Source organism: Calypte anna, chromosome 1 (assembly GCF_003957555.1).
Source record: "Calypte anna isolate BGI_N300 chromosome 1, bCalAnn1_v1.p, whole genome shotgun sequence".
In the NCBI taxonomy this organism is placed as follows: domain Eukaryota; kingdom Metazoa; phylum Chordata; class Aves; order Apodiformes; family Trochilidae; genus Calypte; species Calypte anna.
In genome coordinates, this window is record NC_044244.1 from 35,147,399 (window position 1) to 35,162,304 (window position 14,906).

Genomic DNA, 14,906 nt, shown 5'->3' on the forward strand with positions numbered 1-14,906 from the left:
TCAGTGAATGTTTTTCATGTTTCACTGGCTGTCAGTCAGTGACAGTCTCATTGTCCCAGTCAACAAGGTTCATGGCCATCAATCCTTCCACTGGACTGAAGAGAGAGAAAGATGCAATAAGAAGGTGGAGAAGACAAATTATGAGAAGATGAGGAAGGATGAGGAGGAGAAGGAGAGGAAGGAGGGGGGAAAAAGATAAAGGAGAAGGGATTGTTTAAGTATCACAGCTGATAGATTCCTGTGGAAAGATCTAGATACATGGCTTTTTCTTCCTTATCAGGAACATTTAATTTTCATTATCTTATCCATTTACCATTCTCCACAGTTATATTCTGCTCTGCTACCTCCAGAAATATGTTGACTCAGGACTCACTCTGAGACCTTCTGGTTGAGTCCATGTGCAATATACAAGATGTCAGGGTAGCCCATACAGCTGGAGATGTTGTTACGAGGGTAGTAGAAGAGGAATGCGAGGCACATCTCATTCATTGTGCTTAGCCCACCCTGCAAAGACACAAGAATGACTCAGAGATCTGCTGAGACACAAGAAAGCAGCTATTTCTTCCCAGGAAAGCACTGTTCACAGTCCATGAAGACCCTGTGTGGTGAAAAAAAAAAAGAAGAAGGTAATTTGTTGGAGAGTTAGAAACAGATAATTAAAGTATCCTTTGTCAAGAGTCTGATAAATGGACTGCTCTGTGGTTTTATAATCCAAACCTACTTCTCCTCTCCTTCAGGAAGACTACCATATTTCTATTTCAACCTAAAATATTCCAAAATCTGAAATTTTGGAAAGTTCAACTAAACATTCAGGGAATTAACTGAATGTGATATTCAGATCAGAGTTTTTCAGCTGATCTTTGCTTTTGGAACGAGCTCAACCAAATCAGTGTTGCCTTCTGTGAATATAACCTCTGTAATCCTCTCTAAGTCAAAACTTATTTTCTTCTTCCCATTTCTAAGTGCAATAGCATCCTTAACTCCCCTGCATGACATATGATTTAAAGAATATGAAGCTTGAGTATGACAATAAGTGTTTATGTGTTAAATTCTGCAAAACTGACGTCTGGTCTGAATAAGAAGAACTAAAAATAATGCCTTCATATTTTGAGAAGTCCAAATCAGCTGCCAGATGATGTCAGTTTTTGTATTTGGCTACTGCCTGCCCACTATATCCGAATGTTCAGTGATGGAAAACTAACTAACAAGTTTTGCTACTTGCACTTGGCATTTGGGGCAAGATTTAGCTTATATGGTGTTAGATGCAAGAAAGCTTTGGGATCTGTTCATAAACCTATGGTAAGAGGGTCTTGCTGGAAAGCAACTGTACAAGGCTTGCCTCACTGTGCCTGTGTTACTGACACAAGAAGCCTTTGCCAGGGCTGTGTTTGCTTGGGGAAGAGGGATGCCAGCCAGAAAGAAATTAATTTTAAAAGCAATGAAAGATTTCTAGGTAGAAAAACAAACTTACAAAAGTAATCCCCGACCGATCCAGTGTCTGGAAGTTGCATTCAACCAGGATCTCATCCCCCTAGGGAACACAGGAGGTGATACTGTTAGAGCTGCACAGGTAAAGCACACAAAACTACCACTCTCAACATGTGGAACCAGGAAACTGTGAAAACAACAGGCCACAGCCTGAGGTGCAATGAAAGACACACTCTGCCACCTCTGGTGTTCACCACCTCCCCAGCTTGCCTGCCCCTGGCTGCATCCCCAGGGCTGAACTGACCACCTTGATTATCAGGAGTTCCTTCACTTCCCGAATCTCCTGTAATGTGAAGTCATACTTGCTGTCCTCATAGATGACCCCCAGCTGCTCACCATTCCTGGGGAGACAACAAGGAGAAAATGCTATAGAGGTTCCAGGGAGGGTTGTGGGCTAGCAAGTTACTGGATGAATTAAACAGAAACGAGAAAAATCCCCTGCAGAAATCATGCCTGAAATCTTTTGTACCTTAGCCCAAAGCACATCTTTTCGGTGACAGTCACTTCCAGACACACATTTGAAATTTCCCACCGAACCCTCTTTGGTCTGGAGTCCAAATACAGACTTCCTACATGTCAGCAATCATTGTGCCTTGAAACTTTTGCCTTTCAGAAAACAGTCTGGGATCCCAGAAGTAAGACTCCAATACTTCCATAGCAAAATATTGTCCTAAAATAAAAATGAAGACTCTCTGAGCCTAGCAGGGTATGGTTGCAGGCCTCCCTTGCAGATGCAGAAGTATCAAACATGAATTTTTCCTTGCTATTTCAACAGTGTGTGATACAGCTTTTTAGGTGGTCTCTGCTCTGCTCGAGTGCTGCTTCTCCATCACCTTTAAAGGTCCTTCGATCTAGTAAGTGCATCCAGAGTGCACACAGCGTGGTGCGTCAAGGCACCCAGCCCACAAATCCTTGTGAAGTTCATGGCCAGGCTGTCCCAGCAGCTGTCACACAGCCTGCTTGTTAGTTGTAGACTTGCTACGTGACTGCTGGCAGCTCTGAGCAAGTGGGTCAGTGGGGTCCCACCATCACCCAGCTGCACCTTACAGCAAAATGGGTTCAGGGTGGAGGAAGCTGGCTTGGAACCTGTGTCTGTCTCATCTATTCAGGATGTGTTTCAAGCACTTGACCTTCTGCTCTGAAGGCTGTACCTGACATGGCAGCAGGACATGGTCCTAGCATGGTAAAGCCTGTGAAATTCCTTTGTCAGGTAAATGCACATCCTAAGTAAATTCCTTTGGTTCTCTCTAGGCTGACCTCAAGCAGTTCCTAGAAAACAGACAGAATGTTCCATTTTCCTCTGAAGCCTAAGGCAAATTCTCCTGGTTATGTGACTCCGTGCTACTTAGAGTGTGAACTTGGAAGGTGCCAGCTAGTGAGATGGAGAGAGGCTCACTCCTCTCTTGATGTCTGGCACAGCAATCCAAGTGTCAGGACAGTGTGGGCTGGAGATCACAAGCATTGAAACTGAGGGATGGCTTTGAAGTCAGTAGGTTTTACTGATGTCTACTTTTCTCCTTTTCCAAGAAATAACTATGTTTTCCAGGTATAATGTGCTACTCTTGAGAGAGACAGGCAGGCATAACTGGGGAGCAGACTTATTTACAATGCACCTTTCAAGTTACACAGTCCCCATTTATTTAGCTAGTTACAGCAGACCAAGTTGGTTTCCTAAGGTTTTTAAAGAGTTTTCTCCTTCTTTGCCACAGTTAGGCAGCAGAGTTGGCTAGGTGAGGGATTTGCAGATACCACTGGTCAGAAAGGTGAAAATACCCATCAGACAATCATGTTAGTCTCCTATTTCTATTTAAAGGAGCTTGTAGTCACTTGGCACCATCTCTTGGTGTGCTGGGAGTGGGTATAGAGGCACAGGGCTAAGGCATTTAAACCATGTATGATTGTAGAGCACCACTGAGGATGACTGAGGAAAGCCATATTCAAGGGAAGATAGGGCAGTTTGGAACAACTTGGATTCTTCTGAATGATATTTCATAACTGTGCCTAGAAGCCAAATGAGCAATGTCTGACCTGCTCATACCTCAGCTTTGCTTGGACCTGTGTTATTTAGCAGGAGGCACAGTCCTAGTTTCAACCTTTGGCTTAGTAGTTAGAGTATGGTGTTGGTCAAAGGTTGGACTGGATGATGTTGGAGGTCTATTCCAACCTAAACACTAAAACAAAATAAAACAAAACAAAAGCACACAAAACCAAACAAAAAACCACACACAAAAGCCCAAACTAAACCAAACCAAAAAAACCCCAAACCAAACAAAAAACCCACAAAAGTCCAACCTCTCTGCTTAGCTGACACTTCTTTACTAAGGAACTAGTTCTACAATTCTGCTATGGCTACTGCTGCAGTTCAGACACTGCAGAGTCTCTTGCACATCCAGACAGATGGGGACTAACCTGGGAACATCATTCTCATGCCCACAAGCCCAAGGAGCAGGCACTGACCTGGTGGCAGGGGCAGCAGCACTGAGTTTTCTTCTCTTACCGGTATTGAACAACTTTGAGTCCTCTGCCAGACAGGTGGGTGTGAAGCAAATAGCCAAAAACATGCAGATCTGGAACCAGCATCCCATTCATCTGCAGTTCAAAATGAAGTATGTCAGAGCCTGGCAGGCAGAGCTTAGCGCTGTGTTTCAGGCCTGCCTATCAAGTCAAAAGCTTTATGGACCTTGTGTTGTTGTCAGTTTAACATTATTTTTTAAAAGAGGGGTTTAAGCCCATTTCCTCAGGTAAGTGATGACTGAAAGGTTGCTTTGGTGAGCCTTTCTGAACACTGCTCTTCTGGCTCTAGGCACTGTGTCTCACCTTGTGATGTCTCTGGCTGGGTACTGTAAGCATACCTTGCTGTCAGCTATATAAAAAACTAGGACAAGATACAGGAAAGTGGGAAAGATCAAGAAGGATCTCGTATGGCTGTCCCCACACTCACTTCATCAAACTGGCTGGAATTGCAAAGTCCATAAGATCTGTAGGATTCTGCTCCAGGGGGAATGAAATGCACAGGGAAAATGAAGACACCTGTTTGCAGAATCCCCACATCATATTTCCGTAGCTCTGGTGATTCATACCCCTGAACTGTCAATCAAATCTGTAAAACAAAAATTGCCACTTCTTCATCCAATGACTCCAGAAACAGTAGAAGCAGGGCCTGAAGCAATAAATACATTGTTTTCCCCAATAACACACGGGGGAAGGCAGAGATTAACAGGAAGGCCTGCTTAGAGTCTCAAATGAGACTATAAAATCAGTCCACACTTCTGTTGCTCCTTCTGTAAAATGATGGCAATTAGTGTGGTGGCATTCTTCATCACCTGTCATAAGGACTGAGTGCTGGATGTCATGATAGAAGCCTGAGGTGGTATTATTAGGCTCTCAGGGCTTGATCTTGACCCTTGATACACCTATTTCTGCCACATCCTTTCCACTCAGCTTCTTTTTCCCCACGATGACCACATTTCTCTGATATTTTCCATAACACTCTCATTCCTATCATAGCAGGAAGATGTGCTCAGCCTTTCTGATGGCATGATGCTTCTATTTAAGCAGGTGTAACTATCTGTGCTTCTAAAGTGTGTTTTAGTTCTTCCAGAATGGGACCCCAATCCAGTTGACTCTTACTGTCCTGAGGGTTGTACTGAGCAGCCTGTGAAAGAATCTAATGCAGAAGCTTATTTCTAATAAGCCTGTAGGTGAAGTCTGAGACTTCCATCCTGATGACTATTTTTTAATCAGACAATGACCCAGCATTACCCACCTGGTAACAAGTCGAAATTACTGTAGTGGATTTCTAGTCGGACATACTGGGGGTCCCAATGTGACCCTATGGAAGTTGCAGCTTCATCTGGATATTGGTAAGACTAAAGGGGAGGAGAAGGAATAAAGTTATATGGAGTACTTATTGTATTACACAGATCTGTTTTGTTTTTTTTTTTAATTGAAAACTTACAAAAAGAAAGTTTTTATTTTCTCGCATTTCTGAACATTTATTTAGACATTGTTAGAAAGTAAAATGAGGGAAATTCTGCCAGTTTCCTTTCCTAGCCTTTTGAATTGGAGCAAGGAAGAATTTTCAAAATTTATTTTTCATTTCTCCTTTTGATCAGCTTAATTTTTGTATTATAATGAATGCAAAATGTTTATATTATACGTACACTCTTGCAGCATATTTCCTATTACTATTGGCACTGAATAATATAAAATGTGAATAAAGTTAGTATAAAGGTTTTGTCTAAAACTTATCCTTCTTCTCTGTTCCCATGTATATGGATACTAAGGAAATATATAATACATTTTGCTCTGAAAGGCTATGTGACCATCACAAGACAGATACCAAAATTTGAGCAGCACTGGCTACTAACTAGGCCACTCAGAGAGAAGCACCAATTTCACTGAACTTTTAATTTTACTCTGCTGAAAAAGAGGCAGGGCCAGCAGAAAAAAAACAGAGAGTGGGTACACTTCTTTTGCTATGCAAGCCTAACACAGGGAGAATTTTGTGAAATGAGTGGCAACATTATCAAAAGGTAGGATGAAAGCCTTTTTATGTGAAATAGAAAACTTGTTTAATGCAGGTATGATAATAGCACACATACATATGCAGAGTATTGACTACTATGTAGAAATGGCCAGCATCACCTGATGCACCAGAAGTAGGGCTGATAATAAGGGAACTTCCTCACTTTGGTTGGCCCTGCAGGGCTGTGGAGTGTTACCGGATGAGCTGATAACAAGAGCATTACGTTTTGCAACAAGAAATGAGGAAAGGAATGGGCCCTGCAGACTCACCTCTCCTCCCACAGCCCAGCCTACAAGCACCTGAGAGCACAGGGCAAAATCTGGATTGGGTCCAGAGCAATCACCTGTGCCACTGGGTAGCAGGCTGGCATTGCCACAGGCATAAACAAGAATGTGATGAACCAAAGTTATGTTGTGGGGAGTTATCACAGGTTCAAACTGTAACCAAGAGAAAGAGTTAAAAATACACTATTGACAGGCCTAAAATACTTCTTTCTCTTAACAATAGCTTAGGCAAACAGACACAGTCTGATTTACAAGATGAATGGTAAACTAGATGATGATTTCTCTACTCATTTCAGTGTGCACCCAGAAGAGTCCCATCCCAGGAAGGATTTGAATCTTCCTTTAAAGCACCTTTCCTCTATCAGAATCACCAGGTCTATTTGACCTGTTATGTTGGGCAGTGTGGCTGCAAACTGGAAATATAAATAGTTTACCTTCTACACCATTTTCTTGGCTGCAAAGCAAGATAAAGGACTTTGATCTTAAGTTTCCTATAATTCACTGCTCCCTCAGTTGTGCCAGAAGTACTATAGTCAAGATAGTTTAAAACAAGTCCTGAAAATTACCTGAATTTGTTCACTGATTGCTGAACTTGATACAAGCACTGATGAGATCAGGCCTACAAATCCTAATATTACCACAAGAACTGATTAAAGCTCCTTAGTTTCTTCTGTAGGATTACCTGTCAAATTCTTCTTTTTTGTTGTTTTTTTCCAGTCCATGAGAAGTCTTCCTTATGAAATTTTGCCTTATTCCAATACAATGGAACATCTGTTTTCAAACCTTCAAACCCCACAAAACTGAGGATTGACTGAAGCAAAGTTCTCTTAATTGGAGATATAAGCTAACTTTGCTTTGGGAAGTTCCTGTTTCTTTTCATTGCTCTTCTGCTTTTCATACTGAATCTTGAAAACAAGACTAAAAAAAATTAGTTTTGCTTTCTATATGGATATTCTTAGTGACTTCCAAGAACAAAAGCAGAAGACCTTTGAATTACAGAAAATTCTGGAGGATTCCTTTGCTTTCAAAGGTACCAATGGCTTACGTGGCCTGAGCTCACTACACTGCATCAAACACACATCACTAAATCAGACTTGTAGCAAGGTTTCTTCAGGTGTGATGTACATTAAGTCAAATGTGTTTCCAGAGCTAGAAACAAGACAGAGCTTATCTTCTCCCAGGCTAGATGAATTATTTGGCTCATCTCAATGACAGTGAAGGACAGATGGAATGCTCCCAAATTTTTACGAAAATGCTGTAAAAACCAGCCCTGATTGAAGGAGCAAATCTGTTTTTTCCCATTTTTTTCCTCTAGTAACACAGCCTGCAAGCTTACCTTGTAGATATGGTGTTTCTGCTTGACCATGGGCAGTGGGATAAAAGTACAGGAATGCTTGGTTTTTTCAACTGGAATAGCAAACTGGAAAAGAACAGACACCTAAAGGTTCCCCTGGCTACTCAGTGATGTGCAGCAGGAAGTGGGAAAGGCAAAGGGAGGTGGTGCACGGCAACCGAGACCAAGAAGCAGAGGGGGCAGGAAGGATGATGTGTTTAGCTTGGTTGGGCTGATTGGTTTTTGATTGCAATGAGATCTTAAATTATTTTTCTTTCATATTTTATCTGGTTTTTGCTTGGTTGGTTGATTGGTTTTGTTGGTTTGGTTTTTGTGGGGGTTTTTTCCCCTCAAAAAGAATTACATTACTGATTTGCCTGTTGTAACCTGAACACAGGAAACGCCCATTCAGTTCAATCAAGATTTTAATGGCCCATTTCTGAAGTCACAAGCACAACACATGATAGCACCAATCCCACAACTCTTGACACAAAAATAGTGCCCCTCTTCACTCTGCACTACTGCCCACACCCATCAGCTGATGCTGCTGCCTCTTGACTGAGTGCTGACTGTGTGGGCTGATGCTGCCTAAAGAGGGAAGGTGTTAATGCAATACCTAACTGAGCTGGTTCTGTTGGGCTCCATTTGACGAGGATGGCACATGTACAACGAGGTGATGCTAATGGTGGGCTCCAGCTCTCCCAGTAGGTCCTTCCAGCTAACGCTGAGATGCTGCATAAGTTAATAGGGGAGAAAGTGAATGCAGCAGCGTGTGTTGCATCTTTTGAGCTCTTAGGCAGACTTGTCACAAAGCATTTAGATGTATTCCCATATTTCTCTTCTCTGTGATATTGTATAGTTCCCAAAACACTAAAATAGGAATCAGTAAATGTCATCAGTATAGGACAATAGAGTTTGATGGCTTTAGCAGAATAGGCACAGTGAAAAAGACAAAAAATCCATGGCTGAGGGCATCAAATGCAATTATTACTTGGTAAAAAGGCACAGAAACATGTGACAGAGTTTAGAAAGCATCTAAATGTCTAATTCCTCTAGAGAGCTCACTGGGAACAGAATGGGCCACAATAACTGCTGACATGAAAATGTGAGCTATAAAGGTGGGACTGTACACACAGCTGCAGAAAGGGAAGATGGATGAAAAGGAGGAAAGCTCCAAACTGGCTGACTGAGGTTGCACCATATTTTTGTGGCAGAGGAGTGCAAATGGTCAGAAATGAGAAAGCAGTGGCTGCAGCTTGGATGAAAACCAGTCCAAGAAAAACCTGAAACATAATAAAGAAAATCTCTCCCTCATGTACAGCAGTTGAGTGCTACCTTGAAAAGTTTTGCTGCAGTATTCAACTTTGGAGGGATAAAAAATAAGAGAAAAATTTTACCAGACAGCAGTCTGGTCAAGGAAGAATATTTTTGTATGAAATTCTTGCTGGTAATTTCTTCTCCTATCTCTGTTCCTTTAAGTGATTATTTCAAAACCTGCTTACAGCTTTTGTTTGATATCCCAATGTTGCCTCTAACATTCTTTTCCTCTTCTTGAATTTATCCACTGATAAATGGCTTCAGATTACTCTAAGCAATTTTTTTTTTCTGTAAGCAAGGTGCTCAATTCACAGACATGGTTTGAAAGTACAGCTTTTGTTTTGCTACCATGTTGAAATACTAGTATACTTGTTGCACTCTTTCATAAAAAGATTACAATTCAAAGGTATTCTGCAAATGAGCTATTATGAAAGAAATAAAATATTTTAAAAATAAATATACCTTATAAAGGAGGAAGGCAGTAAATGGCTGAAAAACACCTCTTCACCTTTGTGAAAACAAGTATTTTGGGCCAGTTTTTCACTCACTGGACGTTACTTAGGTAATGACTTTGTCATGGTTGTAATAAAGAGGAAAATTAAAACAAAAATCAAGGATGAAAGAGAGAGAAGGTTAGAAGGAAAAATACAAATGGAAAACTCCACTTGAACTCCATTTATAGCAACTGACATATGTTTCCTTCAAACTGTCTGTTCCACGGATGCAGTGGATGTGTTATACAGCCTACTCAGCAAAGGTGGATTTTTGTCATCATTAGTGTGCCTGCTTCCTGGAATGTCTCCAGACCTAAATAACTGGGACATGTTTTCTGATATGTGAAGGAGTGGAAAAAACCTTAGAACTTTGCTGGATGAAAATTATTTTCTATTTATTTAAAAAATAATTAACTTTTCCTCCAAATTAATAATTCTTTTCCCCTGTAGCCGTTCCCTGTCTGTGTCACAATCAATGAAAAGATTTCAAAACTGGGTATTATAAGAGCAGTTTTGCAACCAGCTAATGGTCACAAGTAAGGCTAACTACCTCATTTGCTCCAACGTTCACCCATTTTAGACAAGCACCGAGATGTTTTTCATGCAAAAGACATTTTAATGTTGTGTGAAAAGGGAACTGAAAACAGCTGAATGAAATAAAACCACCATTGCTGGAAAACAATTCATCAGTGTGAACTCCTTTTCCTTCTGTATCTGGATAGCATTAAACTTCTCTGTCATGATTAATACCAAAACAACAGCCTGTTTTTTGGTTATTTTTTATTTAGCATTCTCAGCGGACTTTTATTCCTCTAAATTCCAGTTGTTTTAACATCAGGCATCTATTTTTAGTGGTTGCCTTTACAGAAAATAGGGAAAAAAGGAAGTTCCAAGAGTGTCCTACCCTGTTCTATTGGGACACATTTAAGACAGTCAGGAAGAAGCACCCTTGGGATGTGAACACATCTCCTCTTACTACAGAGGAAACCAAGTAAATTCATCTTTGAAGACCTTTGGTGAAGGAAAACGTGAATTTCAGATCTGACTCCTGGATGAACTGAGCTCTAATTTGAGTCAGGAGTTACACTCCCAGCAGCCTCTTCTAGCTTCACAATAGGTGGTTGCTCCACTCATATCTAATTGATTCTGCCTGAGGCTTGGACTCGCAGGTGGGACCAGTTTATTTGCCTGAACAGCATCCCGTGATGCCATGTAGGATACCATAGCATACCTTAGGTAGCTGCATGGGGCTAGCAGGCATGACACAGGGGCTTGCAGGACCCCTGGTTTGTCAAGAGGCCAACTTAAGGATCTTAAATGGCCCAGGACACCTCTCTTTAGCCACTTAAGCCCATATGCTTTCAAGCCAATATCCTTTGAGAATGACCCTTGGCAGAGGGGGATGCAGAGGAATTCTTTTCAACTTACAGAGAAGTAGATGCTGCCATTTGGGAAGACACCTCCTATCACGATGTCAGATCCAGGCAACTCTCCATGAGGCCTGAATCCAAACGCTACCCAGCCAGTTGTATGGACCTGCAGCTCAAACATCATCAGTTCCTCCTGTTCAACATGGTCCCAGTGGAGATTGAACCTGTGTGAAGGATCCAGGGAGCTGGAGAAACGCAGCTGGGGAGCTGCAGCCTGACCAGAACAAAAACATGGGAGGAACAAGAGGAAGAACATGCTCTTGACTCTTAAGAAGAGAACTCCCATCATCACCAGGACCACTGCAGTTCCTGAGTTTTGCTGGAAGCTTTGGGCCCAGTTTATATGGAAGTGTGTGAGGCTGGGCCTCTTGCCAGAAAGGAGGAGTGGAACCTGATGGTTTCATATCCGATTTAACATGCAGGAAAGATCAACACGTTACATAATATATCCTGGCTCCCTGCCTCAGTGAAACCATGCTTGGCCATCCCATATACATCTTAAAACATTTTTAAGAGCTGTTTTGTGCTACCAAAAAAAAAAAAAAAAAAGAAGCAACAAATGTTTACCTCCTACCCAGTACTCCTCAGGGTCAGTGAATGCTGGCTCTTCCCACCAGGAAAAAGGGGCTCTTCTGACTTATTTGCCTTTCTGCTGCAAATGCTGAAATGAACCCTGGCTGTGCCGCCCTATTATCTGGTGTGATGACTATTGGCAAGTTTTTTGGGAATGGGCTGGTGAGTCTCAGTTCCACGGTTTATCAGAGCTACTTTGGCATGCAAAAAGGGCTCCTGGACTGCTGTGGAATACTAGAATAAAAAAAAAAAATTAAAAAGCCTTTGCTCCATGCACTGTACCTTGCTTGGATCTAGTGTAAAGAGAAAAGGGCATCTCCTGTTGCCCAGGGTAAGACCTTTCAGCATCCTGTTATGAAAAACAGAGAACTACAGTGGGTTTCCAACCAGTTCTGCTGGGAAGTGCCTTGTGCATCTCATCTCCAATTTGCCCAGTTGCATAACACAAAAACATAGTCTGGGTCTGTGGATTCTGGAGGAAGTAGCAGTTTATTTCTATTTACTTGCTAGGAAAGCCTAGAAAAGCCCATTTGTATTAATCTGCTGAGACAAGTGATGAGAAACAGAGAAGGGGAAATATCTAACCTGATCTTCAGGGACAGGGCTTAAACAGATACAATTGCATCCAGACTGCTTGAATACCAGGTTACTTTGCTGACAGTCCTGCTGTAGACAGCAAGCATATTTGTGGTTTCTTTTGTCAATTATGTAATACAATGCCAACATTTTAAATTTTCTCTGCTCCAGAGAGGCCCAAGGTACTGTTCTAGGGGCACTAGGCAGAGCTGAGGGATATGGTAGTGCTGAGTGCTTCAAGGATAGAACCACACAGGGCTGTCAAAACTGAAGGACCTCAGCCCCTCTGTGGGGAGAACCAAAGACAGAGTTAATAATGAAGCAGGGAGGGAGTGAGGGAAGGGAATCTGCATGGATGCTTTGCAGAGCAGCTGGCATGAGAAATTTTTGCCATTGCTGGTTCTCCACTCCTTGAAGCAGAAAATCCCTTTCTCACATGGAGAGGAGTGTGAGACTAGGGACTGCAACTGAGACACTGCTGGAAGACAGAACTATCCTGGGATTACGAGGAGGAACAGCTTAGCTGTGTGATAAGGATTAGAACTGCATGGTTTCTCTGATGGAGCAGGATGTGGTGTATCCATGGCACTGCTGAGGGGCGTGAGAGAGATACCCAGGAACAGAAAGATACCAGGGACTGAGAGTGAGCAACATGCCAAAGAAAATTATCAAATTATAGAGTAGAGGAAAGAGGATAAAACCTTTTCTTTTATTAAACTAAGTGCTCATACAGGTGTGAAAAGAAAGAGGGTCAGAACCATGGAGTGCAACAGCTCTTTTGAGGTTCTACCTCACGTGGCAGACAGAGACACCCAGAGAGAAGAGGAAGCAGTGATGTTTCACTCTGTTTCCTCTTTGGGGATTACAATGATGTTCAACAAACTTGGAAGATGAAGAAGAATGAAAGTGTTAAGCCCAGTAATTTTTTTAAACTCTCCTGAATGCTCCACTGTTGAAACCCTTTTCTGGTAGCACACGCGTTGCTTTAATGATCAGTGGCAGAGGGATCCTAGCCTAACTTAGGCAAAACAACTATTTTTTAATTTACTATTATTTTACTATATTTAGTAATATAGTACTATATATTTACTAATATATTTACTATATTATTTTAATTCTTATTTACTATTTACCAGTGACATGGAATGAATGCAGCATTTCTATACCCTTTAAATTTCTTCCTACTTTTTAGTATAAAGCTAATCACTCATTTTGATACTGTAGAGAAACAAGACATCCAGGTGCCTCGAGTTGCCAAAGAGTGGGTGTGAGTCCACCTGTGCCTGGTTAGGATAGGCCCCTATTGGGCTTGAGCAAGACCAGGGGGCCAATAAAGGTGGGACACACACCCACAGAGCTGAGCTCACTCTTGTGTGAGGCAATGGGGAAGCCAGCAGCTCATCAAGCCTCAGGAGCAAGAAAGGCTCCTCCTGCTACATTTGGTGGAGAATGTGGGCAACAAACAGACGTCTAAAGAAGCAGCAGTGTGAGGAGCTGGCAACAGGAACATTCTCCCTGATTTGAAAAAGTGCCTGGGCTAACATTCTCCCTGAAAGGTATGACCAGCAAGCTCTTTGGATTGGAAACCCCTGAGCAGAGGGAAGCCAGGAGGATGGAATCCCATGAGGAAGGGTTAAATACCATGTAATCCCATGAGGAACCAGCAAGCTCTTTGGAAACCCCTGAGCAGAGGGAAGCCAAGATAAGGATTCTCTCTTTGGAAACCCCTGAGCAGAGGGAAGCCAAGAGAAGAGCAGATACAGGAGGGAGAAGAACAACTCAAGTCGGAGACTTTGTGAAAAGTGCCTGGGCTGACATTGAACGGTTTGCCTAGGCTGCAGCAGTGTGAGAAGCTAGGGTTAAATCCCGTAAGCTATAAGTGTATGTTTGTGTCATTCAAAAAAAATGTGTAAAAATCCTGTAATCAGTGTTGTAAAAAATGTGTGTAAAAATGTGTAAAAATCCTGTAAGCTAGGGCAAACCGGGAAAGCTTTGCTGTATAACAAAGGGTTAAATCCTGTAAGAAAGAAAAAAAAAAGGGGGGGGGGGAAATGTAGAGAAACAAGACATCCAGGTGCCTCGAGTTGCCAAAGAGTGGGTGTGAGTCCACCTGTGCCTGATTAGGACAGGCCCCTATTGGGCATGAGCAAGACCAGGGGGCCAATAAAGGTGGGGCACACACCCACAGAGGCAGCTCACTCTTGTGTGAGGCAATGGAGAGGCCAGCAGCTTGTTGAGCCTCAGGAGCAAGAAAGGCTTCTCCTGCTACATGATACATTTATTCTAATCCCCACCATACTCAAATTTAGTGTGAAAAAACCCTCAAAACCTTTCTGAAGATTAGCTACAAGACCTCTTATGGAAGGATTCAATCTGAGTAATAGGACTAGAAAAATGGTGGTCTAAGCATATACAAGTACATCCCTATTCTCCACTCTCAGTGGAGCCTTGAATGAGAAGATTTAATCCAGTTGCCCACACCTAGGTGCCTGGTGCCTTTTGAGATGCAGCATTTAAAAAATATCTGTTTATTGCCAGTTTTCATGTGGAAGGATAAAGGATCCAAACAACAATAATTTTGCCACTTCTGTTGTGTTGGGTGATAGGAACAAAAAAAAATATTGTTGTTTCAAATAGTTAAAATTACCGTTTTCTGTTTTGACCCTTCATTTTATACAGCTGTTAAGCACCACTGTTCTGCTCAGACTTAACTTCAAATTTTCTTTTTTTTTCTTTTTTTTTCTTTTGTATATATGTATTTTTTTAACATGGAAATATGCCAATTTAGTTTAGATCAAAATGGTGGGAGGATCACTGCCTGTTAGACAGTAAAATGAAGTGCATGGTGGTAAAAACAACAGATTTGGTCAGTTATTTTTCAAA

The 14,906-nt window shown here is 41.9% G+C and overlaps 1 protein-coding gene across 1 annotated transcript; it reads right to left on the reverse strand.

Moving 5' to 3' along the window:
- Nucleotides 1-31: 31 nt before the first annotated feature.
- Nucleotides 32-11,795, reverse strand: LOC103538161 (putative DBH-like monooxygenase protein 2). Its single transcript, XM_008504486.2, is given in 11 exon segments — nucleotides 32-95; nucleotides 374-504; nucleotides 1,472-1,531; nucleotides 1,733-1,829; nucleotides 3,986-4,077; nucleotides 4,430-4,575; nucleotides 5,219-5,357; nucleotides 6,286-6,453; nucleotides 7,637-7,720; nucleotides 10,873-11,088; nucleotides 11,730-11,795. Coding segments are annotated over 11 exon segments (1,263 nt in total).
- Nucleotides 11,796-14,906: the final 3,111 nt, after the last annotated feature.